At 36.8% G+C, this 27,831-nt stretch overlaps 1 protein-coding gene across 2 annotated transcripts in view; it reads left to right on the top strand.

Annotated features, from left to right (window-relative positions):
- The window catches only part of SLC4A7 (solute carrier family 4 member 7), a 66,783-nt gene extending 43,742 nt beyond the window's left edge, over positions 1-23,041 (top strand). For both annotated transcript variants that reach the window (XM_058019788.1, XM_058019780.1), the window contains exons 14-26: positions 1,758-1,891; positions 2,452-2,697; positions 5,014-5,119; positions 6,950-7,111; positions 8,050-8,163; positions 8,606-8,767; positions 9,006-9,257; positions 11,447-11,515; positions 11,964-12,137; positions 12,496-12,627; positions 13,427-13,518; positions 15,262-15,369; positions 18,596-23,041. In XM_058019788.1, the coding sequence (XP_057875771.1) occupies positions 1,758-1,891; positions 2,452-2,697; positions 5,014-5,119; positions 6,950-7,111; positions 8,050-8,163; positions 8,606-8,767; positions 9,006-9,257; positions 11,447-11,515; positions 11,964-12,137; positions 12,496-12,627; positions 13,427-13,518; positions 15,262-15,369; positions 18,596-18,677 (1,833 nt within the window). In that variant the 3' untranslated portion in view covers positions 18,678-23,041. The remainder of the gene's footprint in view (positions 1-1,757; positions 1,892-2,451; positions 2,698-5,013; positions 5,120-6,949; positions 7,112-8,049; positions 8,164-8,605; positions 8,768-9,005; positions 9,258-11,446; positions 11,516-11,963; positions 12,138-12,495; positions 12,628-13,426; positions 13,519-15,261; positions 15,370-18,595) is intronic.
- Positions 23,042-27,831: the final 4,790 nt, after the last annotated feature.

Below are 27,831 nucleotides of genomic sequence, written 5' to 3'. Positions count from 1 at the left end.
TTGAAGTGTATTTTCTGTTTTTAAATCTATCACAAAGAAACAAGGCTCTGTCCTTTTATGGGAGGGAAGGATATATTCAGACATGTCTTTTACAAGTGCTAAGATGCTGATGAAACTTATGTTACAAAATTCTTGATACTTAATGAAATTTTTAAGCTTGTACTGTATTAAAATTTAGTTAACTGTTTTATTTCTTTCAATTATTGCTATTGACTCAGATATTTGTTTATTGGTGTAGCACTTCAAGCTGGTAGAAAATACAGAAATCAATTATGTCTTTGCTGTGTGCTGGTTTTCCCACTGTAAACGTAGGAATGATTACTAAAATGACAGTGTAACTTTTGAATGTACAACATGTATAATAATGAAACTACCCTCCTTTCAAAGCTTGATTCTCAAACACCTTCTTTCTTTTAGCTGTCTGGAATTGTTTGCGGGTTTGTTCCTGCCTTCAGATACTTGGTGTGCATCATTGAATAAAACATTTAGTTACTGCACACACATGTTCAAGCACAGTAGCTGACATTGTAAGGTACACAGTTTGTCTTTGAAACCTTCCCTCGCATTCTCAGAGGCCATCACCTCCACAGTGCTCCTGTCCCTGCCACCCTGACTGAGAGCCCCAAGGTTAATGCATTGACTAGCCAAAAACACTAATTTGAAGGTAATAGAACGAGAGACTGGAATTATATTTTTTTCTTAATGTTATGAACAAAGGACTCATTTTCATTTTTAATAGCCCAGTTCGGCAAATCATTTTGACCATTTTCAGATGATTTCCTGAATTGGAGCTCAAGTTTGAGGAATTCTGTTTTCTTAGGTTTGCATAATTTCAAAATAGCAAATGCTTTAAAGTTCCACTCGGAACACTGTAATTCCATTACAGGAATCTGTAATCCATGACCTCTCATTGTGGTAGGTGGTGTAATTAACAATTTTCAAGTAAATTGAATGTAATGCTAGTATTTAAAATTCTGACCTCTCTCTTTAGAGGTACATTGTAACTGGGTATTTTTGGCAGAAAATATTGCAGGGAAACACTTAATTCAAGAACTGAACTAGATACCTTAATTCCTTCAAAAGAAATGCATTACCAGGTGGGACATTGGTTTACTGCTCATCTATTTTTGGTGTCATGTATACATAAAGCAATATTCTTCAGTAATTTCCCCCGCACCTTTGCCTGTCAGCTTGTTTTTCTTTTTTTTTTTTTTTTTTCTTTTTTTTTCTTTTGTAATGCTTGGTTGACTGATGCAGGTTTGATACAGCACACTGTAGGTATGGTGCAATACAGATATCTGTTTTCTTTTTTCTTTACAGAGACCATTAATTCTTTCTGTAATCAACATGCTGAGTAACTATTTTCTTTTTTTTTTTTGTTTGTTTGTTTGGGGTTTTTTTTTGTTTCAGATTAGTTTTTCTTTTTTTTTTTTTTTTTTTTTTTTTTTTTTTGTAAATTTGTATAATTGTTGGTATGCTTTTCCTTCAGAGCTGGCAGGACTAGTAACTTGTTCTCATGGTTTTCGATGGCTTTATGTTTCTCAAGGGTGAAGTTTTCAAAATCTTGTCCATGGTATTGTTACTGCAAAACAGTGTTAAGTTATTCTTGTCTCAAACATGGATATTGATTGCAATGTGTTTGCATCTTGTCTTGTTTCTAAGTTAGTGCATCTTAAAGCTGTATTTATGAAGATATGATGCTAAATGCTAACCTGAAAGACAGCAAAGTTACAGTATTTTTTTTTCCCCCCAAACAGAGTGCAATAGAGTCTCTCTTTGGAGCCTCATTAACTGGGATTGCCTATTCTCTCTTTGCTGGGCAACCTCTTACTATCTTGGGAAGCACAGGACCAGTTCTAGTATTTGAAAAAATATTATTTAAATTTTGCAGGTAAGTGATATTTCTATTGACTTGATGCACTTTTTTTAACATTCTAGCCTGTTACAATAGCAGTAGTTGAAAGCAGATGTGCAGTAAATGTGTATGTCCATGAAGGTAAATACAGTGGCAAGAGACTGAGAAATTGATATTATTTGGTAAAGCTGTGAGGCACTGGCAAACCTAAATGAGAAAATCAGTGATAAGAAGTGGCAAGGACTCAAATGAAAGTTATATTCTGACTGTGTGAAGTTGTTGGCTTTGCTTCTGCAGGGGTAAGCAGAGATGGATCTACCCTCTAGGAGAAACCATCTGGGTAGCTCTGGAGGGACCCATCCCCATGATGCTTCCCAAGCTAGGTAGTTGCACTGTCAGTCCTAGAAACATCTTGCAGTGTTGCTTTGCTTTGGTGGGAGATGAGGCAAAAAAATTTTTGCTTCCTTCAGAGCTAATATCAAGCATGAGAAAAGTGCTGAAAACCTATAAAGCTTGGCCTCAGTGTCTTTTCAAGTAGAATGTAATAGAGGTGGGTTTTGACTCAGTTAATGCTTTTTATTTCTTTCTTCACACAGGGATTATGGTCTTTCCTACCTCTCCCTGCGAGCTAGCATTGGTCTGTGGACTTCATTTCTGTGCATCGTGCTTGTAGCCACAGATGCCAGCAGCCTCGTGTGCTACATCACTCGATTTACTGAGGAAGCTTTTGCAGCACTCATATGTATCATATTTATTTATGAGGCATTGGAAAAGCTTTTCCATTTGGGAGAAGTGTATCCCTTCAATATGCACAATGATTTGAATAAACTGACTTCATATTCGTAAGTACCAAGTTACTATCTGTTAGTGAAATAAATAGGGACATATAGAGGGACATATTTTTTACTAAATGGCAGTGGGTGCCGCTTCCAGGGAAGGGTAGGAGGAATGCTAAGGTTGGTGTGGGCATGAAAAACACCAAAACAATTCTATTCAGGATGCTGTGAAATTGAATTTTCTGTGTTAGCTATGGGTGGTTGAAAGGGATAAGGGGTTGTGACAAAGCCTGCTTTAATACAGCTTTTCTAAAGGTCAGAACAGGACTTCTGCTTGCTACTTCTAGGAATTACAGTTTCATGAAATAGGATGACTTGGGTTAGCAGCTCACACATGCCAGATGAAGATACTGCTTACTGTTGCTCAGAGAAAACTGCTCATTTCTCATAGTTTAAATGAAATAATTTAAATGTTAGTGCTCCCCTCCTGCTGGAGATGTGCATCTTCCAACTTCAGTTGTACCTGTGTGGTCACAGTGTGGGTGAGGGACCCCTAACAAGGTCACGTCCATGCACGTGGGGTGAGAGTCCCTGCTTGTTGCACTGGGGCAATCATTCTCTAGTTGGAGAGCAGAATACTCTCTGCCCTGCTAACCAGGGCTGCTGCTCTGCTTGGCCAGGGCAGTTATCCCCTTGCACACAGGGTGACTTCTAGCAGTGTCAAAACTGGTTTGGACTACTGTGTTTCCCCTCCAAGATCTCTGCTCACTTTTGCAATCATTCAGTGCTTCTTCAGGACTTTCTTCCAGGGGGAAAGGGCAAACACCCTGCCAGGCTGCTTCTTGTGTTCCGTTCACGCTTGACATTTACACTCACTTTCCTGTCTTAGCCGCTGTTAAGACCAGGCCACATTGCCAGGAGTGGGCTGTGGGAGGACACTCACTCACTTATTTTTCCCTTCCTACTGGCTGCTCATCCTTCTGTTTCAGTGGCTCTGGGTCCTCACTGGACTTCTGCATGGGCGTGTTCAATCCGCTGAGCTGGCAGAAACTGTTCTGTAGGGCTTTGGGCACTTGCCACCTGACTGTGTTTTGCCACAGGCAGGCCATGAGGGTGGGAAGGTGGGATTTTAATTTGCTTTAGCTCTGTGGTTTTTGGGACATGCCACAGTGTTCAGCATGGGTTTGCCCTGCATTTTTTCTCTTACAAAGCTGTAGGAGATCTAGCTGTTCACAATTGCTTTCTTCCTCCTTTCCCTTTCCTTTTTTCCCCACTCTGTAACCCCCAGTGGGGAAAAGGGTGCAGAACAAGCATGTTCAGTTAATTGAGCCACAAAACAATCTCAAATACTCTTACATTTTTCTGGATGTGGGTTTTTCCTTTCTTTTCCTGCATTTCTACTTATCTACTTGGTGGCATACTTTATCTTCATTGTCTTTGTTGAGAAATTTGTCAAGTCTTCCTTCAGCATGCTTTTTTATGTTGCTGCTTTGACCAACAACTAATTATGATTTGTCTCATCATGCTTATTGTTGCAATTCCTTTCTCTATTGATGATTCTGTGTTGGCAACTGCTTTGTAGGAGCTACTGCTTTCCACTCCTTTCCTATTTCCTGTTTCTGTTAGTTTAGAATTCAGTTAACAAAAGATAATTGTTTACTCAGTATTTTCAAAATTCCCTCGAACATTGTGCTATGCAAATCTATGTTCTTTTTGCCCATGCACATATAATGTCTCTTCTTTCTTTACCCTCACACCACCAGGATGCAGATTTTCCCTTCCATGGTTCATTGGGGTTTTTTTTTCAGTGTGTTTAGTGAATCTCATAGAAAAAGGAGACTTATTTCTTGTTTACTAACTCCTTCCCCTCTTCTACATAAATTTTTATGTGTTAAGCTTACCAGTTGGTGTACTTGAATAGCTTTATTTGAAAACATCCCATTAAATCCATATTCAGTCCATTGTGTTTTGGTTTTTTTTTAATATGATGTGTACTTCTGTCCACCTGTCTGACAGAAAGGATTTGCAGTGTGAGTTTGCAAAATGCTGCAATAGGGAGGGGGATTTTTACTTCTACAAAAATATTGCTAAAAATTATGTATACAGTTGCTTTAAAGCTGAGCACTGTAAGCATTTATATCTTCAGTTAGCTGACAACATACTCAAATTTGGTGTCTTTCTTGAGGCTGACCTGATTCTTCATTTCCCCCACCCTCTCAATAGTCCTGGATCAGGTAAGGAAAAGCCTTGTACTCTGCTTCTTCCATAGAAGTTTGGGAAAAACTCTGGTTTAAACTCTTCAGGATTTTTGAATTTACTTCAAATTGCTGCATTTTGGCACATACAGCTTAAAAGCATGCAAACTTTTCTTCTTCCCTTCAGATGTGTGTGTTCTGAGCCTGAGAAACCAAGCAATGACACATTGCGTATGTGGAGGACTATCAATAAGTCTCGTGAAGACATAGCATGGAATAATCTTACAGTTTCTGTGAGTATCTGGAAGCTATATGTATGTATCTGTGTGTGTATATGTGCATATGAATAAAAAATAAACACCTGCACAGTACTAGTGTTTATTACATTTTTTCATCTGATTTCTTTTTTTAACTGAACTGTTTGTTTAACTGAACTGGACTGTTTTCCTTAAAACTGTATTTTTCAACTCTCTTAATTTCTTCCATAAGGCTTTACAGAGTCAGTGTAGAGGACTAGATGAGTGAGTCCAGAGAAGTAAATGCTAATATAAGTCTACTTCAGGTAGCTACCTTAATGCTTTTAGGCACCACAGTAATCTTCCTGTAGGGGAACATGGTGAGGTGAATAAGCAGGAGTTTGCTTTCTTCCAGTTCCTGAAAGAAATATTTTTAATATGACATGACGATGGAATTTCTATTTGAAGTGTGGCAGTAAACACATTTCATTAGTTATTAGACATTGGTACAAAACTCCCAACACAATCTAAGGAAATACCTAAATATTGATTGGAAGAAATAATTATTTGAAATGAAAAACAATTATTTACAATGGGCTCCAAGGTATTAACTTATGAATTGGATATTTTATACCAATATCTAATTTTGTGTGTAGGTGAAGAGGAGGAAAGTTACCATGTGCAAGCGCTCTGGAAAGCTTTTAGAAAGAAACAGTTTTGCTGATAAGTAGTTTCTTGGGCAGTGTGCAGTGGAATTAATGCAGCTGTGTGCAGCCACTTTGCTTACACTGGCATCTGATTCCCACCCGCTCTTGAATGATTTGGATTTGTTACTGGTTTTGTTACACTTGTTAGGTTGGCCACCTGAGGCTGTTTGGAACAGCAGTGGATATCTGTGTATGGGCTCCCCTTGTGTCTGAGCATAGACATTCACACTGAAGCACCTCTTTTGCACTGCAGAAATACCACGTAAAACCTCAGTGCTTTACTTGACTTGTAGCAGGACTTTTTTCTGTGTGCTACCTATGACTCCTAGTTTACCATAATCACTTAGGATGACAGTTTCTTTTAAGCTTAGTTTTTATATTTCCTTTATATTTATTACTTATTTTATATGCCTTTTCATCTATATGCCTTTACCTCTAAAGCATCTTTAGTCTTACCCGAGAGACAGAACTGACCTGGGATTTGGTGTTATCGTATAAGCAAGGTAGATTGCGAAAAGCGAGAACTTGTGCCATAAGATAAATTTTCAATGAATTAACTGATAAATTAGGCTAGTGCAGTGCTGCTTCCAGCTACTTGAGGTATTGGCTTGTGTTTTCCTTATATTCCATGTGTCTACTTGAACTTTTTGCTTTGCATTTTAGTAAGTCTTTTGGATAGCTGTCATCTGATTTTGTTTTCTTTTTTATTTAAATCCATTATTTACGATGCTTTCCTACTTTGTTAGTAATGTTTTGTTATGGTTTGGGTAATCTTATTTTATAAGACTGTTTTTTCCCTTAACTGAGCAAAACAAAGTCAAAGAGATAGGAGAAACTGAGGAGATCCTTTTTTATGTTTGTTAGCTAAAGTTGATGTTGGATATTCTGCTTTTCCTGCATTGAAAAACAGAATAGAAGTAATGTAACTGTTAAGAAATTGTTTCTTCTTGGACATCTCCCAGCATTTTTGGCATCCTGAAATAATCAGTGGTGGCTACTGTGGCTTTTCTGGAACACACAGCACACGTCTGGCTTTTCCAGGATGAGGTAGTCATGAAGGAAAGAAACCCTTGTTGGAATTATGGACTTTCTCAAATGTGTTTTATATAGAAAGGTTGGAAGCTTAGTTGAATGTACTGAATTAATAAAACAGACTTATGAAGAGTTTTTCTCTTTGCAGGAATGTTTAGAATATCATGGTGTGTTTCGTGGATCAGCTTGTGGCCATCATGGACCATATATTCCAGATGTTCTTTTCTGGTCTGTCATACTATTTTTTGCAACATTTTTCCTCTCCTCTTTCCTTAAGAAATTCAAGACCAAACGCTATTTCCCAACTAAGGTAATTCTGATTAGAGACTAGACTATTGTTACCTTGTAATAAATACACCTTGATATAATTTAATGGAGTTGAATTCTGTCTTGAGAAATTTCTTTTAAGACAGGAAAGGAAATGAAAACCCAAAATTCAGCTAATAATTACAAAGCTTAGGACATTTGAGGAAAGAAATAATCTGCAAAAATTTGGTGTTTATTCTGTATTTTTGTAGAATTACAACAAGATATTCTAAACTTTGAAAGATCTAAGCAGTCCATCTCCTCTCATTAATCAGTATTGCCAGGCATCATTAGTAGAGACAATATTGCGGCTCTTTTCCTCACGTAGCCAAACAAAGCAATTAATTACTTTCCCCAAACCACTGATGTCTATTGGGTTTAGAGTGGTTCCTCAGGGGATTGCTATTTCTAATAGATGTTAATGTGATGCTTCTTTTGAGATTGATTTATGTAACTTCTGCTAGGCAAAATGAAGTGGTTAGATCTGCTATAAACCTCAACTCATCCCTGTAATGTCTTCCTAATGTTTAATAAAGTTATCTTTGATAATATGAATGTATTGCAAATTATCCACCTCCTATTGATTAAAACATGAAAGTATGAATATTACTGACCTAAGGTACCAGGAACTAGCTGTGATGGCTGAGCCTCCTAATGGGATTGAGAGGAGAAGGAAGATTGTGGAGTTGTTTAAAGTAATTTGCCTCTTGCAATAGTCCACTTTAAATGAGTGAACAGCTGTATGGAATACTTGTCTTCTGCAACTTCATACTGTGCTGGCAGGCAGCTTAAATTTGAAAGTAACAAGAAAAAGTAGATAATGTTCAGTGGTAGTATAATATAAGTAAACCTCACTTTTTGTAGAGGAGAAAATCATCTTTCTACACATGGAAATTATAATGTTGAAAAAGGCAAGACTTAACACAAGTCTTTTCTTTATAGGTGCGTTCCACCATCAGCGACTTTGCAGTATTTCTGACCATAGTAACCATGGTTTTGATTGACTATCTTGTAGGAGTACCTTCTCCTAAGCTTCGTGTTCCAGAGAAGTTTGAGGTAAGAAACAAAACCTTTTGAAAAACATAACTTTTAAAATGATTGAAGTTTTATGAACAGTAAAACAATCAAATCATACAGAAACAGAAGTTTCTCTCTTTTGATTACAATGTGGTTGATCAAGTAGTTTCTCTTTTCTGTTTTGGATGTATGTCTCATCTGACAGAAAAATTTATGTTTTATATTATTACTGAAAGGATTCTTTTGTGTAAATGTACAAAATGAAGGAATCAAATGGATTTGTTTTGATTTTTCCCATATAAATGCCATGTTCACCTGTAACTACTAAATCAGTCTTTTGGTCAAAGCCATTGGAAGACAACCTAAACATATACTTAAGGGACTGATCTGTTGTTCGTTGAAACTGTTTGTAATGATAAAATCTGCATTCTATTTTAGTAATTTAATTCTCCTTGTTGACGGGTTGGTGTCCTTTTTTCAGCCCACCCGAAAAGATCGAGGATGGTTCATAGATCCTCTTGGACACAATCCTTGGTGGACACTCTTGGTTGCTGCTCTTCCTGCTTTACTTTGTACCATTCTCATTTTCATGGATCAACAAATAACAGCTGTTATTATAAACAGGAAAGAGCATAAACTGAAGGTAAAAGTCCTTTTTATGGAAGTCTAATGTTGTGTAAGTTACTTAAAATCAGATTCATTCTGCAAATTTGTGAAATTACCATCAGCTGCTAAATATAAATTGACTAATCAAGAACAAATATAATTTTGTGGATACTCTCAAAGTATCTGACTTTTGCAGTTGTATTCACCTGCTGAATTAGAAGTACGATCATATAAATAGAAAGTTTTTCAAGTTATTTGTTTGCTTAATTTTACAGAAAGGCTGTGGTTATCATCTTGATCTGCTCATGGTTGGTATTATGTTGGGAATATGTTCTATCATGGGCTTACCGTGGTTTGTTGCTGCAACTGTCCTGTCTATAAGTCATGTTAACAGCCTGAAAGTTGAATCTCAATGCTCAGCACCAGGAGAACGACCAAAGTTTTTGGGAATCCGGGAGCAGCGAGTGACAGGATTGATGATTTTTGTGCTGATGGGGACGTCAGTGTCCATGACCTCTGTGTTAAAGGTAAAAGAGAGTTTTTCCAAAATATTTTCTTTGTGCTATTGATGTTGTGATTCAGCATTTCATAATGTGAGAAAGTTCTTTTATTTTAAGTAAGATATGCCTGGACTCATTCTCAAATTGCTTTTTTAGCAACAGATGTTAGTTGAATAGAAACACTATGGAAGGATGCAAGAAAATGAAATCTGAGAAAGCTAGGAATGTAGTGAGTAGTGAAGAAAGCAACCTTTTCCTGTGTTACTTGATTTTTCTTGCCAACATTTTTTTAGTTTTTCCAGTTCATGTTACCTAAAACCTGCAGTTTTTATGTAAGTGCTTAAATGGAGAGAGAAAAGGATTGTGATAAAGAAGTAAAGCTACTTGAGTAGAAGTAATATAGTGTAGCAGAAGGAGCAGAAACGTTGCTTTAAAAGGGAGAAATTCAATTTTTCACTAATTGTTCTTCAGCTTAATAAACTTAATTTGATTCTTAGAGTGTCAAGATTATTTTATACATGATCACACTATAATGGTGATTTTGCAGTTGTGTTGTAGCATCAGATTACACTTTATCTCCTAATTTATATCCCTAGTGACCTTTCAATGACTATTGGAAGAAAATTCAGTTGGATTTTGCTCAGATTTACTAAAATCTGTTCAACTTCTACTTTGTTGTTTCAAATCCAGTAGTTAAAAGGAGAAATGAAAGAATTATCTTTTTTGTTGTCAGAAATGCAGATAACTGCGTAACTGCTGGTATTTCTAAAGAGCTTCGTAAAAGTCTGTATAAACAAAGAAAGATCTCAAGTAATTTCGTAAGAAATGCAGCTTCTCAAATTTAGATAATGGGAAAGAATAATCCTGTAAATATGCAGCTATAGTTTAATAAGTAGTTATGTATTATAAATTTTAAATAGTTGACCATTTGTATATCTATTAAAGAATGTAATGTTCCGTAAAAAATAAGACCATTGCAGTTACTAAAAAAAAAATCAGATTTGACAGTGTCTCATTAAAGTTACCAAGAGCTCAGCTGTATAATGTGAATAATCAGAATCAAAAGCAGAAACACTGAAATAGTTTTATTGTTGCTCAAAAGCAAAAACTAAAAGTGGTGGTTGCTGAAGTAAAGTGTTTTAAATCCCATATTTTAACTTTTTGTTCATAGAAATGAGTACTTTTTGGTTTATGGGCCCAGGGTAATAGGAATGAAATTATAACTCTTTGCTTTTAAAAAATGCTTTTCTTTTTCAGTGTGAATGACTGTTATTGTTCAAAAGAAGTAAGGAGAACAAAGCCTTGCATCTGACAGTTGTTGTGCTTTTGTTCCATGTGTGGATTTATACTGATTTAATGCAATAGAAGACACTATATCAAATTACACCACTTACAGTGAAGACACTAGCCACACACACACATACATCATGAATCCCTAAGGCATAGTTTTATTTCACACTGTTTAAATAAAGGGTTTTGTTCAGTCTTGATAGCAGCAGTTTTTATTAAAATTTCATGTTGTATCTTGGCTGTCCTTTACTTGGAAGCTTAATGAATTCAGGAGCAAAGAAGGCTTCACTGCAGAGGGTTGATGCAAGTGCCACTGAAATCAGTGGACAACTTTGTTATCTTAGTAAGCTTTAAGTTATATCAAAATAGAAAATCCCACTGTATAAAATTATATAAGCTATTATATATTACAATTTAAATTATTAGAAATATAATTTTAATAAGCTTTAAATTGGTCTTCTTACTGAAGCAAAACTTAGTTCTGAATAATTAGCAGATTTTCATAGCTTAGTAGGTATGGTGAGGTTTTTGTATTGTCTGTTCCAGGTGTTCAGAAGTAAAACTTAATGTGGCAATTTAATGAAGTTGTACAGAATACAGTAGTCTTGATACAGTTCCTGTCAAACAGCAGCATAAAGCAGTATATTTAGCATGAATAGAAATTTTTCTTGCAACCCAGAAAATTGAGTGAGTGAGCAGTCAAGGCAGAACTGCTTTTTTATCCTGATGATAACCTAGTTAGTTGTAGATTTTTTTTTTTTGCTGCTCAATGATACATATGTATTCTTTTAAATAAAGGTCTTCAGATTTCACTTAAGTAAAATATAAAGTAAAAAATAATTTGGTCTGTGCCTTTCACTTATATGGACTGCTCTCTTATGTCATGTTGATTCCACTTTTAACTGTGGGTGTTTTTTCCCCCCTAGTTTATTCCAATGCCAGTTTTGTATGGTGTCTTTCTTTACATGGGAGTATCTTCATTAAAAGGGATTCAGGTAAAGTCTGATTTTAACAAGCAGTTCACTTATGTTTAACACTGAATGAAAAGGAAGCTGTAACACCCTGCATTATGTGAGCCACAATAAAGTTGTTCCATATTTTCTGAATAGCATATAGGATAATTTCCTGAGTGTCATGTTCAAGTATTTGCTCTTACAATATTATGTCTTCACTTGACAGTTCTTTTTTATTTATTCTTTCAATAGCGTAGCTAAGAAACAAATTTTCTGAAATATTATGGAATTTTTTATTATTGGGGGGGGGGGGGGGCATCACCGACCCCTGCAAAACAGCCCACAGTTCCACCCCCTTGAATGTTCACCGTCTTTCATTTGTATTTAATTTGGGATTATTTTACATTTCTGTAGTCTCCTAAAAACATTAATTTTCTTCTGGAGAGGCAAAAAATAATTAACTGAAGAATGCTTTTATTTTCCCATGCAGTTTTTTGACCGTATAAAACTGTTTGGAATGCCTGCCAAACATCAACCTGACCTGATTTATCTACGTTATGTGCCACTGTGGAAGGTCCATATCTTTACAGTTGTTCAGCTCACTTGTCTAGTTCTCTTGTGGGTGATCAAAGCCTCTGCAGCTGCTGTTGTTTTCCCTATGATGGTAAGTTTTCTGGTTTGTCAGTTAATAATTTTTATACAAGACTACACGTATTATTCAGAGTCTCTTCAGAAGATGCTTGCTGCCTTTAAGAAAGAAGGAAGTGGGAAAGAAACAAAAAGCCCCTGTAGTACAAGCTGTTCACTTTTGAAACACAGAGACTTCTCATTTCCTGAAAACAAGCAATTCAGATGTGAATGGCTACTGAAAGTGGAAATTATTTACCTTTGGGGTAAGATGAAATCTAGTACTAGAAAAAAGGGCTTCATTTACAGATTCTGAGTGTTCTGAAAGTGTGTGTGCATTTTTGTTCATTTGAATAGTTTAATATATAAAGTATTTTTTGTGTGGTTCCCTTTAGGTTCTAGCATTAGTGTTCGTTCGCAAGCTCATGGATTTGTGTTTCACCAAAAAAGATCTTAGCTGGCTTGATGATCTTATGCCAGAAAGTAAAAAGAAGACAGAAGATGATGAAAAGATAAAAGAGAAAGAAGTAAGTGTGAAAACAATCAAACTGAGCATGTTGTAAATTTCTAGGAAATACCTAATGCAATTTAAAATAATACTATGTGACCTGAGCATATGACCTTATATACCAGATACATATTTTGAAATTCTTCACTTACTTAAGAAATTAAATTCTTTACTAGAGGAACAGTTGCTGCTGGTTAGGGAATTAAGTCTCTGTTTCAATTATGCTATTACAAAGTATGATTTTTATTTGTGATCAGAATTTTCAAGCAAAGTGGAAAGAAGCAGTTGTTAGCACAAAAATGTTGGGTTTTTTGGTCTTTCATCAGATTAGAGGGAAAGAAAATGGAGAGAAAGGAGAGGGAGAGGGAAGTGGTGGAGTAGGATTTCTTTATTCTGCTTAAATTAGTCACAAAAGTGTTCATAATATCAGGGACATTTTGCTCATGTGTGTTTGTGGAGCTGTCATTTAGTGCAACTGCTAGTTACCAAAGATACAGTAATATAGCTTCTGGAACTTATCCGTGAAAGTCCTGCCTTTCTGTGCACCACCTAGATGAATTCCTTGCAAAGCTTGTATGTAACACCCTCCTTCCCCAGTCTCCCATGACCCCTCCCTTAATAAGACACTTCAAGGAGGAAGAGTCATAATCTCTGTCTCCCGCATTCAACTGTGGTATCTACACAGAAGTGCCTTTTACCCCTATGGAATACCTGTCATATAACTTGAATAAGTTGAGATGATAACTGAATAAATTGAGATACTACTGTGGTTTCTGCTATGTGAGTAATTTTACAAACTTCTTACTTGGAATTTACAGGAAGCAGAGAGAATGTTTTCAGACCATGACAGTGTACACCTTGCATATGGAGAAGCAAATATAGATTTTCCTGTAAAAACCCTGAAATACAGGTATAAAATGTGTCTGTTTAAAAATTCTTTTATCAGAGCCCAAAATTTGCTTTATATTAAGTTGGTTGTGTATGAGTTGAAATAATTTTTCCCCAAGCTGGTAGCTTAGCCATGATTAGGAAATAGGAATATATATCTTGTGGTGCTACATTAGTGTTTTTATACTGCATTGTTCTTTAAAACTGCATCTTAATTATAAATTTACATGACCATCTTGAACAGATCAGATGACTCAATTTCGACCAGCTGTACTAAAGGTGAAGAAGCATCCTTGGTCAGTTTTGATGGAATATTTGTGTGCTACTGTGCATGAAATACTGAGCATTAAGCAACTAATAGCATCAGTTGAGCCATGTGTTTGCCAGCCACTTGGGTTTTGCAGAAGAAATCTAAGTGTGTAATTATTTGATTTACCTAAGCAAAAGCTAAAGTCGTAATCTCTGTGGTACAAAAAACCCGTTGTACAGGCAAGCATTTTTACTTTAAAATGTTATTTTCTGAACATAAATATACAAATATTCCAGAAAAGGAGGTACTGGAATTTCAGTCATGGAAATTCTTTCACCTTTGATAGGCATTTTGCCTCAGCTGGTGTCTCCCTTACTGGGGTTGTATTTAGCTGAGTGGTCAGGTGTTCTCAACTGTTCCAACACGAATTTAAGATGTGACAGATGAACAGCTTACAGGTTTTCTTTTTGTCTCTAATACTAAGGGTTCCTAGGTTAAAAATTTGCTTTCCTATGGATCTAGGGTAGTACCAGGTATGCACTGATGAGAGTTGGGAACAGACAGAAATTTGGATTAGACAGATATTTCTGCTGAGTGCTGTTTTCTGTTCTGAGAGCAGGCTTAATCAGACTTAAGCAACTCAAATGAAAATGCTAAAGCTTTTTAAAAAACATTTGAGTTGCTAATTGCTCTCACAGTAGAGCTGTGACTTCAAATGTGTGTGTGTTTTGTATGTATTCTGCTGCCTTATATGTCTTGTGGGATCCCTGAGGAAGAGTGGCTTTGAAAGTTTTTTCTGCCATTTGAAAAACTTAGAGATGACCTGGGATAGGTTCTGAAGCTTAAATGTGGAACAGAACAGAAAGCAGACATACAGGCAGCACCTGAGTCTGCTTCACATAGAACTGTGTGGAGGACAAAAGTGGAAATAGGCTTTAAAATCTTTACATCTGTGAAGGTAAACTTATCTTCTGCAACACTTGGGAGGGGGGTGGTCTGACAAAATAACCTTGCAAAATATCTAATTAGGCTTTTGAGATAAAAAAGCAAAACTTATCTGTCAAGATAATTGGAATTTCTAGATTTTTAATAGTTTCAAATCTCACTTAAATTTTCGAAATTTTATTAACCTTTGCTCTTTTGCCCTTGATTATTTCTTAGAAGCCACTTAAAGTAACTGATCCAGGAAAGCTTTAGCACAACAGTGTGATTCAATTCATTATTTCTTGGCATGCAAAATAATTTTCTGAACCTAGTTATGGGTTACCTCTCAAGTTTTCTCAATATCTTACTGGTATCTATGTGAAAAAAATTTTTGAGATGCTATGTCATTATGGTAGTGCTGGTTAGTTAAATTTTCAGTTTTTTGTTGAAGTATGCTTTTAAGAGGTGAACTCAACTTGTGGCTGTGTAAATATTGAAAGAAGGCACAACTGATGTAAATGATGAGTGACAGTAAGTATAATAGTGTTGCAAGGAATTGAATACTAACCTGAAAGTATGTTTGTTCTTTAGCACTGATCCCTCAGTTGTAAACATATCAGACGAAATGGCCAAAACTGCACAGTGGAAGGCTCTTGCCATGAGTACTGAGAATGCCAAAGTAACCAGAGCTAACCTGAGGTAGCTATAATTACTCACACCTTTTCTAACTAATTGTCTTGTGTTTATCAGCCATACTTGTATTTATTGAACTATATCTTAAAAAAAAAAAATGTCTATGAATCTGAGTTACTGACTTCTTACTATTGAAGACTTTGAATTTGAGCTTAATTTTTCCTCTTTACTCTGATTTTATCAGTTTCTATAAGGAATTATTTTCTTGCTATTTTGTTAATGTATTATTTTAAATAGTAATTTTAAAATTACTATTTATTTACTTAATACAAGTGTTTATTACTCTGATGAGCTTAGGGTTTCTAAGTACTAGTATGTATATAAGCATGAGAGTGGTTTGACGCTCAATAATACAAATTCCACTGAGAATACAAGGTAAGTCCAGCACTTTCATTGTTGCTTTGTACTGCCCTAGGTTCTGTTTTTGTGGGGGAATGTGTTGCTTGGATTGCTTTTCCTCAACTCATTTTAAATATCTAAAAATTGAACCTGTCTCAGACCCTATCTTCACTGACATATACTTCAGTGAAGTATATGGACAGATCATGAGCCCTCAGTGCTCTGAACTTTCCCTGTAAGCTGACACTTACCTTCTGTGCTGGCCAGTAGCCTTTCTTCTCTGTGAGCTCCCCATCAAAGAACAAAGTCTGAGTGTGATGTATCATTCTGCTATTTTATCCTGATTTATTCCCTGTCTAGCTGAATCTGTCTAGGGAAACAAGCCAAGATGTGAGTGTTTGTGCAGTATAAATTCCTGAAAGGCTTGTGATTTATAGGAACTTTTATCTGGGGACTGCTCATCATCCATGCCACTATTGCTTAGCAGTTTTTATGTAGGAATGGGGAGAATGGGCATTTTTGCCTCAGAAAACTAAACCTAAGCAGTCCTGTTGTCTATTGTATGCATCTTCTATTGGCTGATCCTTTTCAGCCAATTCTGTCTGAGGAAGACATATTTGAGAGATACAAAATTGTCAGGTTTTGTATAAAATTACATCTCAGTGAAAGTGTTCATGGTGAGGAGGGAGAGTTCATGCTCTGTGCAAGGCTGGAGCATTCCATGGAGGGCATACTCTGTTCATGGCTCTGTCCAAGCCATCTCAGGTCCTGCTGGAAGCACCAGTAGTGACCTAGCACTTGTATACCATCTTTCTATTCACCACACACATTGCTCCAAACAAGGCATGGAAGTACAGTTTTGGCCAGACAGCAGGTCAGCCAAGGGTAAAGGAGAGAGAGAAAGAACTTTGAGGTGTTTTGTAAGAGGAAAAGCTTAAGACTCATTAGTGCAGGCACCCTTTCCATTAATGTCTAGGCTGAATTGTTTAAACATTTTAAAAATGTTAAACACATATTTAATTAAATAAAACATTTCAATTAATATTTAATTTAATATTAATTAAATTAATTAATTAAAATATTTCAAAATCTTGAGTACCACATGAGTGAGACCATCAAGAAGACAAATTGAAGAGATAAGAGAGTATGTGTGTCAGTACAGCCCCCTTATTTAATAGGTGTTTTCTTCCTTGCTAAATTCTTAGAAGCAGCCCATTACAGAATTTATGGATGATTCTAGTAATTATCTGATAGTCATTGGGCATATAGGGCTTGAAGAGATACAGGCCTGCATTTCTTTTCCAGAAGAATGAAAATGTTTAGATTTGGTTTTCAGGCAGTTCTAATTTAGTACAATTTCATCTCTCACTTTCCTGTTTCCTGAGTAGGTTAAGTTAGTATGGAATTTTATGCAATATTAGCGAATCAGGCTTCTGATCAGTTTGCAGTGTTTTTTATTATGCTTAGCCTTGCATTCATTATTCCATCTATTGATTATGTTTTGCTATAAGACACTTCCCTTTGATTCTATAACATACCCTCCTTGAGCTTAGTACAGTAAAAAATCCATCTTGGTAGGGAACTTGCTAAAACTATAAATGGAAAATAAGAACCACTGGTGCCAGAACTGGGTTTTTAACAGGCAGTCTCATAGTGCATTAATCTTGAAAATCTTGAAAATGTTGAAAGGCAGACTTCTTGAGCCTTAACTCAATTGGTTGCTGTTTTGAGGTGTTTGCTATGCTTTCTTTGCATCCTGTTGAGATACAGAGATGTCACTACTGGTCATTCAAAAGTAATTTCCAGTAAATTACTGATTTTAGTTCTGCTAAGGTTTTTCTGCTTAACTGTCTTCATCTGGTGGTACAGACAGACATTTAATGCTCTGGTAAAAATGGTTCTGTAAGCACTGCTATTTTCAGATTTATATTTAAATGCTAATGCAGTTCAAAGGAGGCATGTCTTTTATAATTCCAGATGACATGTTGTGTGGCTTGGCATGATTTATTAAAAACTATGTATTTTTAAGAAGATCAATTTTTAATTTTTTTATTTTCTTTTTCTGAATTGATTCAGATTGCTTTTTCTTTTTTCCTCAGCCATCTATTGTAGTTTACAGACTGTGGGGTCCCAGCACACTTGTATCTTCTAAGGAGACCCAGAATTTTTCTCTTTGCATGAATTTCTAATATATTTTTTTCCTTAAAGAGCAACTCTACAGATGTGTCATCTCTTTTGAAATTCATCCTCCCTCTTAGGCTGTTCCATTTCATCTTCTACTGACTTCCAACTACTTTGTGACATTCCTTATTGTCCTTCAGTCAGGCACTGTTCAGTGTCTGTGTCCCTAAGAGTGTCAGTTGTTCAGGTGCCACTTGTCTTTTGGGTCTTCTGCTTCACTTGAATGGAAGGTTCAGGTTACACAGGTTTCTTACTGTCCTCTGCTGTTGTTGGAAGTGTGGTTTCCCCTTTTGAACAGACTGAAATGTCCTCTCATGCTTGTGAACAGATGGTTTCCCTGCCCAGGAATAAAGATGTATTAGTAATGTTGCTTGTTACGTATTTTTGTGTATTTTTACCGTTTTGCAGGCTGTGTTGGGGATTTGTTTGTTTGTTTTTAAAGAAGTTTTGCAAGAACAGTTTCAAATCAATAAAAGCAGTGGAATTGGATATGGTATTTATGAAGGAGATATTGGTGTTTTCTCTCTTTTAAGTTAAGTCACTGTTCCTGTGAATATTATTTAACAATTACTAATATGTAATAGAAGTGCCTTATCATAAAAGCATCCTTATGTAAATACTTTCAGGTTTCATTTTGAAGTATAAAACATTTGAAATTTAACCTTTCCTAAAGTGGCCCAGACTTTACATTTTCTTCTTTGTTTTCAAACAGCCCTGAAAAACCAGAAAGTGTGAAAATAGAAGTGGAAAAGTCACCTGTTGTGAGATACGTGGATGCTGAAACATCTTTATAGAATGGAACCAATGGGAATTGCTTATATTTGTGTGTATATATATATCACTGTAGGATATTTTACCATGGAAGTGTGATTTCCAGTTTAAGGAGCAACAGATATTTAATTTCTGCCATTTTTTGGGCACTGTAGATATGCTTGCATAATGCAAAGATTTTCCCAGCAAATAAGATGAGTGGTAATCCACTTCAGCTATTTATTTTATTGGAAATTTTATTTTCATTTTTAAATAGGAAGACTGTAATGAATGCTTATTATTTTCCATAATCAATATGTGCATAAAAGTTACATCAGCTTCTGCTGATGATTACTGGTCCACATTGCTTAAAATTTTGCAATACCTCTGTTTATGATGTGCGCCACAGAAGTTTTGTTTTCCATGCAGGCAATTAGTGCTTGTTTTTGCAGGGTATACTTTTTTTGTGGTTTCATAGAACAAATGTTAATGTGCTGTTGACAAGAACTACTGTGTTTTATGTCTCCACTCCATGCTAGTGTTTTCTGGATTCTGTCTCTCCTACTCCACAGGAGTGGCCTAGAGCCCTAAGTCAGGTGGTTAGTTAAGCCTTAAAATGTATCTAAATACCCTGGTGTGCTGCTTTCTTTGGTTTTCTGAATTCTCTTGAGTTTTCATTATTGTCCAGTAGCAGTATGAGTGCAGTAATGGCAGTTATAGTCCCAAATCAGTATTTGCCATTCTGGACACTCCATGTTTACACAATATAAATTGGATTTACAGGCAGCAATTGGCCTATAGGAAATTATAAGTACTTACCACGTCAGTACTCTTGAATTCTTTGCTTCCTGTTTTTGCTTACATTTTTTCCCATAGATTTTCTGTGTCTGATTTGCTCAGCTTTAAAATTTTGGAGTATTTCATATCTTCATAAAATATATTTCTTGGTTAATAAATTTTTTAATTTACTGTGTATTTGATTAAATTAGTTGTAGCTCAATTCTGGAATAGGTTTATGATCAGTATTATTTTATGGATTACTAATTGCTTGTGGTATTTGTATGTACAGTTCTGATCCTTTCCATTGTAAAGGGCATATATGGTAGCACACCAACTTATTTTTAAACACATTATTTATTTTAATTAGTATAAATTTCTATCATGTAAGATGAATTGAAAAAATAAATATTCATTTATTAAAGTAAATGGGAATTTTTGGGGACTCCACTGATAAAGATGCAGTCAGTGCATTTATTGTACTTACATTTTCAAGTTCTAGTGTTTAGCATTATAATATTTGAAATAATGAGAATTTTATATATAAATGAAAATCTTGATGACTTACCTGCGCAGTTTCTGTTCTTAATATTTCTTTTGCCTTATGCCTTAGTTTTTTTGGCTTTAATTTGCAACAGTATCTCTTTACATTCTGAATTGCCACTAGCCCTTTCTGGATGCATTACAATGGCTTTAATTAGAATCTATGCTCATTTAATACTAGAAGATGCTTTTTGCTTAATGCTGCTTTTGGTAGAGTTGGGAGTTTTACCATGAACCAAGTGATAAAATTCTCAACGATTGCAAAAGGAGCTGATTCTGGAGGAGGGCAGACTTTATCTGAAAATCCCACTTGAGGTGGAATTTTGGTGCTCTTCAGCCAAGTGTCACCTGTAGAGAAGGTAACTGTATATTACAAAAATAAGGCAATCAGTGGGAATAAATAGAAACATTTTTAAATAGTATTTACATTACATGGATTGTTACTGTTCCCTTTAAATGTAATGCAATTATTTAACATTTTTTTTTCCTTTCCTTTTTTCATTTAACTGAATTCTGAGAAGGCAGTTTAAAGAAAGGAAATCGTAGTGTACAGCAATATGAATAATGGTATCCAAACTGTCATAACAGGCTCAGGTCAGTGGCAAAGCAAGAGAGGTCTGCATTACCAGTTTGAGCAATACTGTGTAATGACCTGCATTCTTAGATAGTAGTGTAGCTCATGCCTTAGTTTGACTTCATGCTCTTTCAGAAAGTAACCCATGGTTTCCCTCTGATCAAACTGAGATAACAATGAAACTACAGCAGATGGTTTCTCAAAACTTCATACATTATTTAAAAAAAACACTAACAACATCCATCTGCATGTCAGTAGTTGACAACTAAGTACCTCTTGCTCTGAATCAAGGAGGGAAGAGATATTTTGAGGATTTTATGTAGCATCATCCACAGTACAGTACTTCTGTCCTCAGTAGTATTTTTTGCTTCCTGTTCATAGTCCTACAACAGTTTCCAAAGATCCAAAAAATTACTAGAAGCCTCTTGGATTTCTAACTCTTTAATGCTGGAAATCAGGGTTCCATGGTGCTGCACACCTTGTATTTGGCTTCTACTTCAGAAGTTTTGGTCATTATTACAGGAGGTGGATATATTTTGAGTAACATTGAAAGGAAACAAAACCAAAGCCCCACAAGTCTAATCACCGTATTTATTTAATTGTGTAGATATTTTAATCAGTACTAGAAATACCATGACTTGGCAAGCCAGTTTACCTTTAGTTCCAGTGTTCTTGGGCAATAGTTATACTTGCACTTTCTTCCCATATGAACAGGAGAAGTTCTGGTATTAAGTACATAAATCCTTGTTGCTAATGTATGGTTAAGTGATTCAGTGGTCATTTTACACCTTCTCTGCTTTAAAGTCACACATAGGATTAAAATAAGACAGCTAAGGATGTAGTTTATTTTATGTAGATGTTTTGCCTTAATGGATGCAAAAGAGCAGTGACAATTGCTGTGCACTGATTTTTATTTTTTTTTTTTCTTTCATAGGGCTTAAGCCCTGTAAAAACTACGCCAATGGATTTCCATTCCAATAGCTAGAGGAAAATAACCAACCCTGCACTTTTTATAGATGCCTTGGTTTCCTGGAATGGAGCTTAGTGCTACTGTGTACCTGGCTGCAGAGCCACCTCAGGAAGTCCCTCTTTTTTTTTTTTTTCCTCCTTCTTTTTCCTTTTTTATTTTTTTTTCCTAATTTATTTATAAATATTAATGTTTACATGAAATCTAGGTCTTAATTTTGACCACTCCATTTAAATTATCATTTAAAATGTATCACTTAAAATGCAGTTTTGTGTTTAAATTATATTCTAGAAAACTCATTTTCGTATGTATTACAGTGACACGTTTTTCATTCTGTTTACACATGCCCAAGTTAACAACAATTTCCTCCTAGATGAACTTTGCAGCTATAACATCATATTTTATATAATTGTTCCGTGAATGTTCCAAATTGCCAAGTTTGTCATCATAAAACCTGTCAGGGTAGAACTTGGTGCCCTAATGGCTTTGGGATCTTTTTCAACCAAGTATTTGGCCATTTTTTCTTCATTTAATGCAAGTTCTCCTGTAAGTTATCATTTGCTTCACCTGCATCTCTTGTCTTTATGCGGTCACTTCCTAATTCGTGCCCTTTGCAAAGGCAGGTTCGACAGGCTGTGAAATATTTCTGTACCAAATGGGTGTCACGTGGCAGAGCCTGCGCTGCTCTAAAGGGTTTGTCTTGTACAAAGGTTCTGGAAATCAGAAAGTGAATGGTTCAGGACTCTCAGTTCACAAATGAAATCTGCCAGGCGAGCACCACGGCGAGCTTAGTTGTCTTTTTGCTTTCTTATGATTAGTAATGTTTTAATTACTCATCTAGGACAAAATTATCAAGTATGGTAAAATGTGGGAAATACTTTGTTTATACCAACAGTAATTTATTTTATGACAAATTTCAAGACTATAGATGCACACAGCTTTGAGTCAGCATAAGTGTAGTGCTATAAATAAAGCAAATTGCTCAGTAAGTTTGTCAATTTTATTTTATAATATTTTTAGTGAAAACTTCTAGGACTTTGTAGTTGGCATTGAACTTTGCCTAAAGACACTTTCATATTGAATTTAGTATCTCTTGACATTTATTTGGAATAATGAATGAGTTTGAAAATCGATACTTTTCTAAATGATTTTATTGGAAAGACACATTACTTCTTGTATTTTCTTTTCTGTTGTTGCTGATGCTCCTGTGCAAAGGTGTCTTCCAGGTTCAGCTTTTGCAGCTGAACTGCTGTTTTGATTTTAATATTCTTTATTTGAAATGTGATTACATACTGTATGGTTCGAATTTTTTATGACTGCTTTTCTAATTACAGTGACGTTTTCTTACTTTATAAACAAATCCAAAGCAAATGAAAACATTATTCCAACTGTAGAATCAATATTCAGTTTATACAGAAAACACAACTCTCAGACTTGTTTTTAATGTGATCCAGCCTTTGTGTTGTTTTAATTACTGCTAGAATAAAATTATCTTTTGTAATGTTTCAGGAAGTTGGTAAAAGCAATAAACAATCTCCTGGACTCCATTGGGGCCGCTTGTGTTTTCATTGCCCGGGGGGCGCTGGGGGCGGGCCCGACCGGGCTTCCCCGTGCCCATGGCAACGGCGCCGGGCCGCGCAGCACGGCGGCTCGCGATTGGCCGGCGGGCCAAGAAGAGGGGAGGCGATTGGCTGAGGGGTCCTGGCCTGGCGGAGCGAGCATCGCCGTGGCCGGGCCGCGGAGCGGGGTGGGGGGAGCGGAGCCGCTGAGGGAGCGCGGGGAGCGGGACGGAGGGACGGGAACACGGGGGGACGCGGGGCTGGGACGGGAGAGTCCAGGGCAGGGAAAGCGGTGCAATGTCCCCATCCTCCTCCCGTTCCGCTTAATGGCGTGCTCCACAGCCCTGCTCCTTCACCAGCTCTGGGTAGGCATTGAACGACCTCGTGGTTCCCAGAGGCTCTGAGGAATGGCGGTACCATTCCCTATAAAGGTCTGCTTGGTAGTGGGAGCGGAGAGGGTGAACTTCAAAGAGCTACGTGTTACTCTCGAGTTGATACTCGCCTGAGCTGCTCATTACACCTCAGACATCCCCTCTTGTTTTCTCTCTCTTTTTATTTACTTATTAATTTTTTTCTTTTTTCTCTTACATATGTGAACTGCTGTTTAACAAGATGGATTTAGGCAGACTTTCCTCTACAGAGGAAAGTTACACTCTGGAAATTAACCAAGAGACTGACATTTGGTGGACCTAGCACTCTGAGAATAGGCCTGGCCATTTATGGAAACAGAAAAAAGCAAAAGACAATCCCAAAACAGCAGTAGCTTAAATGTTTTCATTTGTCAGGAAAACAAGGAAGAACCTTACTCTTGTTAACCTTTAGAGAATCTCCAAAGAATTAATTAAAGAAAGATTGAGACATATATATGTGTGTGGAAGTTTTTGTGTGTAAGAAACACATGGATTTCCATATTGATTCAGTTAATGAAATGAAAGAAATATTCTTCAAACATTGTCTATGTGGGTTCTTCAATACAATTTCCTAGACATAGGCTATCATTGGTGGGGATCTGTTATGACTGCCATGCTCTTTGAGAACAAGAGGGGAAGCCAGCCAGAAGTCCCTTTTTTCCCCACCAGACTAGATAAGGAAAAGTACCTTTTGGGAATTTTTCATCACTTTTGATGCTTCTTTTGCCATTATTTTGGCCATATTTGAAATAAATTTCTGTTTCAACAATAATATATTTCTAATTTCTCTTTTAGGAAGTGAATTTTCACCTGACCTTCATCTGACCCTGATTATGGTATTAGATGGGGTATTAGATACATTCCTATCCAGCAACAGCATCAAAAGTCTTATTAAAGCCACCATATCTACTGCTTCTTTATCCACCCTAAGCCTGTTATCCTGTGTATGATTAGACAGTGGAATTCAGCCACTGCGGTGATTAAGAAAGGAGTTCAAGGGAAAATCCAGAAACTAGTTGGCTTACAAATTGTCCGTATCCACTAGTTATTGCTAGTAAAGATTTTAAGGAATGTGAGTCATCTTCTTGTTGAAGAGACCATTACACTGTAGTCAGTGGGGGTAGATTCATCCTCCAACACTTCTTTGTGGTTTTGTTTATTTTGGGGCTTGTTTTTACCTTCTGAAGCTTATGTGCTTATGTCATCTGGGACAGATAGTAGGCTGGGCCACAGATCAAGTCTGGGGTAATTCCTTTGTCTCCTGTTTCTCATCATGTGGATTCTTTCATTTCTGACGGGGTTCTTGGAGCATTTCTTGTCCTGTCCTGCATTCCAGTGCTGTCAGAATGCATCTCTCTTCCTGTGTAATTGAATCAGCATAACTAATTAAATGTAATTATCCCCAGTTAAAATGAATGCATTACTATTGCTCTAATTCCATTGTCTTAAATGGAATTAAATGAGACTGTGCTGTAAAGGCATTTTTCTCTTAATGCGTCTCTGTTCTTCAAAAGAGTTGTCTGATTTCAGTTTTTATTTGGCACAACTAGTGAGAGCTGTTTGGTGTGTTTCTTACACATTCCTCATGGCTGGTGTCATAGCAGGGGGATAGTTATGAGGACAGTGAATAGCCTGGCTCCATGGAATCCATGGAAATTTCTGCTGGCACGAGTAAAGAAGAAACACGGGGTGGGAACTTACTTGGTGACTTCAAGAAAGTCAAATTACTGTGAGAATAGGTAAGGAAATATTAATGTCTGTTTTCTCTCAGGTTTCTGGCTGATAGAAGTAAAATTGAGTTGTTTCTGTTTGTCTGCCCCTCACTCATGGTGCTGATATACCTACCTGATTTAAGGACTGGCTACTGATGGGCTTTCTGCTCTTCTCCCTTGATTTACACTGGTGCATTCCTGCCCTGTCAGCAGGGCCACTCATCTGTGCCAATGAGCTAAATTGGCAGGAAAGTAACAATATAAATGGAGGTGTGTTGTTTTCTGTGTGTTTAGCTCTCTAAACTGGCTCAGGTTTGGGTCAAGTCAGCTGAAGAAGTAGAGAAGAATTGCTGGTGGAAGGGAAGGAATGGGGGAAGCCATTTTCACTGGCAGCTGGCTGTTAATTAATTAGTCTAGTCTCTGTATTAAGGTGAAGGGCATAACATTCTAAGCTGCATGGATAAATCCTCCTTCCTGCATGTTGTCCCTGCCCTTGTACAGTAGAAGTGCTTTGGAGACAAGGCAATCAGGGCTAAAGTAGGAGAGATTATTTGTAACCTGAATCAGGTTTCCCAGTCCAGTGCATCTGAGATGATGCTGGGCTGACAGACTAAAGAGGTCACTGCAGGGTCAGTTTGTGGCCAGAGCTGGCCTCTTTCCTGAAGGGCTTCTTCCTGACCTGTGCTGACTTGTTGGCCTCTAGGAAACAGAGAGGTAACCTCAGGGTGAGTCCTCAGAGCTGGGTGAGTGCTGTATCCTTGAGTGACCAGTGTCCCTTCATTCTCAGCAGCAGTGAAGGGAATGTGGCTTGATGTTTATCAGGTTCAATTTTGCACAGGGACTTTTAGATCTGTAATGGCAACAAACCTTTAAAATATTTGTCCTCTGTTTCATCTTTACCAAGGTAGCACTAGAATTGGAATGACAGCCCTAAAGTAAGTTTGGTTGACAGTTGTAAAATGTTCTCAATAATCACTAAAACCTAACAGTTCTGGATTAAATTTTAGCCATAGTGGGAATCCTGTTCTTTGTGGTTTGGAGAGTTAACCCAAGGATTTCACAGGATGCTAAAAATTTTAAGATTTAACTCTGTTTGCTTATGAACAAGTTATTTGTGTGTGGTTTGGTTGTTCTTTAATTGGTTGAAATCTGTTCTTTATGCACAGATACTCATGGTCAAGTAGACAATTTGTGAGTTTCCCACTGTGCAAATGTGAGGTGCTTATTGCATAGTGTCATGCCTCGGTAATATTCCAAATGGACAGGGTACTGGGGAGATGATATAAGAATGTCACTGAAATAATACATGGAAATTCTTACTCCTGAGGATTCTTAACGTGCTTAGCAATGTGCATGGCTTCTCTTAACTTTTAATGCTCTTGAAGCAAAGGAAGTAAATGCTTTGAGCAAACTGCATTCAGTTTAGTCTGAACTCAGTAGTTTTGTCTGCTGAGTGGTGGAAAAAATCCTGTTTATATTCCTTCCCTGGTAATAACTGGTGCCACAGAAATATTCTGGGATGTTTTTTAATAACCTTCTTGAGCAGATACATGGGAGAGAGGAGAGAAGTTTCTTGTGGATCCAGAGCAATGATTCCCTGTAGTAGGATAAAGGCTTGTTTAAAAGACTAGACATGGATGAACTGGGCTTACAGGCCACTTCCGAGAGGGATTTGATACAGTGCACGAGTTCATACTGTCAGTAGTTGCATTTTGGGTAGCTCTATGATGTGAGATTGTGTAACTGGAAAAATGACTCTGATGTTCATTTGGGAAGGAGCAACTTCTGGTAGTTTACAATGCTTTTGTTTCATGACTAGTTTTCTAGTTTTCTTCTTCTTCTTTGCCTTTATGAGGAGGAGAAGTAAAAATCAGTAGCAGAGGAATTCTACATTGCACGAAAAGGAGGCCGTCAGGTTTGATACAGAAAATCCTCTTAAGGACGCACCAAAGGGAACATCCAAACAGTCCATGTTTAGTGAACAGTAAAATAGGTGGAAAGGATCAGACAGTGGTATTATATCTATGGTTTTTAAATTGAAAGTGCTCTACCATGCTACTGCTGTATGTACTTCTCCAGGATAATTCTAAAGCCCCAGCCTGTGCCTGACCATTCTTTTTTTTTTTCACTCAGAGAAGGATCTGTATCAATATAGTTGCTTTTGTTGCAGCAAGAGATTCCTCTTGAGTATCCTCTTTCCACGTCTTTCTGTATTTTTCTAGGGCTTTAGAAGATTTTCAGTGAACAGTTGTTGTGCACTGTGAAAGTGAGTAGGTCAGGGCTTTTGTGGGAAGTCAGACCTACAGATTGAATGTTTTTATACAGGGATTTAATGTGTGCTAATGGCCCTGATGAGGCCATGCCGTACAGATCTGCTCATCTGTGGAAAGAAGCTGCGTGTCCCACTGCAAGGAAAGCAGGTAGGTTTGGTATAAGACATTGAGAAGGCCTAGATTCTAAACTGCTGAAAATTTCTGTTATTCTTTGACAGACTGTGTGATCAATAGATTCACAGAATGGTTGAGGTTGGAAGAGACCTTAAGATCATTGAGTTACAAGTCTCTGCCATGGCAGAAGTACCTGTCACTATATAGCAGATTGATCACAGCCCCATCCAGCTTGACCTTGGACACTTCCAGGGATGTCCACAACTTCT

The sequence above is a fragment of the Melospiza georgiana genome, chromosome 1, assembly GCF_028018845.1.
Source record: "Melospiza georgiana isolate bMelGeo1 chromosome 1, bMelGeo1.pri, whole genome shotgun sequence".
Classification (NCBI taxonomy): domain Eukaryota; kingdom Metazoa; phylum Chordata; class Aves; order Passeriformes; family Passerellidae; genus Melospiza; species Melospiza georgiana.
Note: the sequence above shows the minus strand (reverse complement) of the source record. Positions and strands in the feature narration are given on the sequence as shown.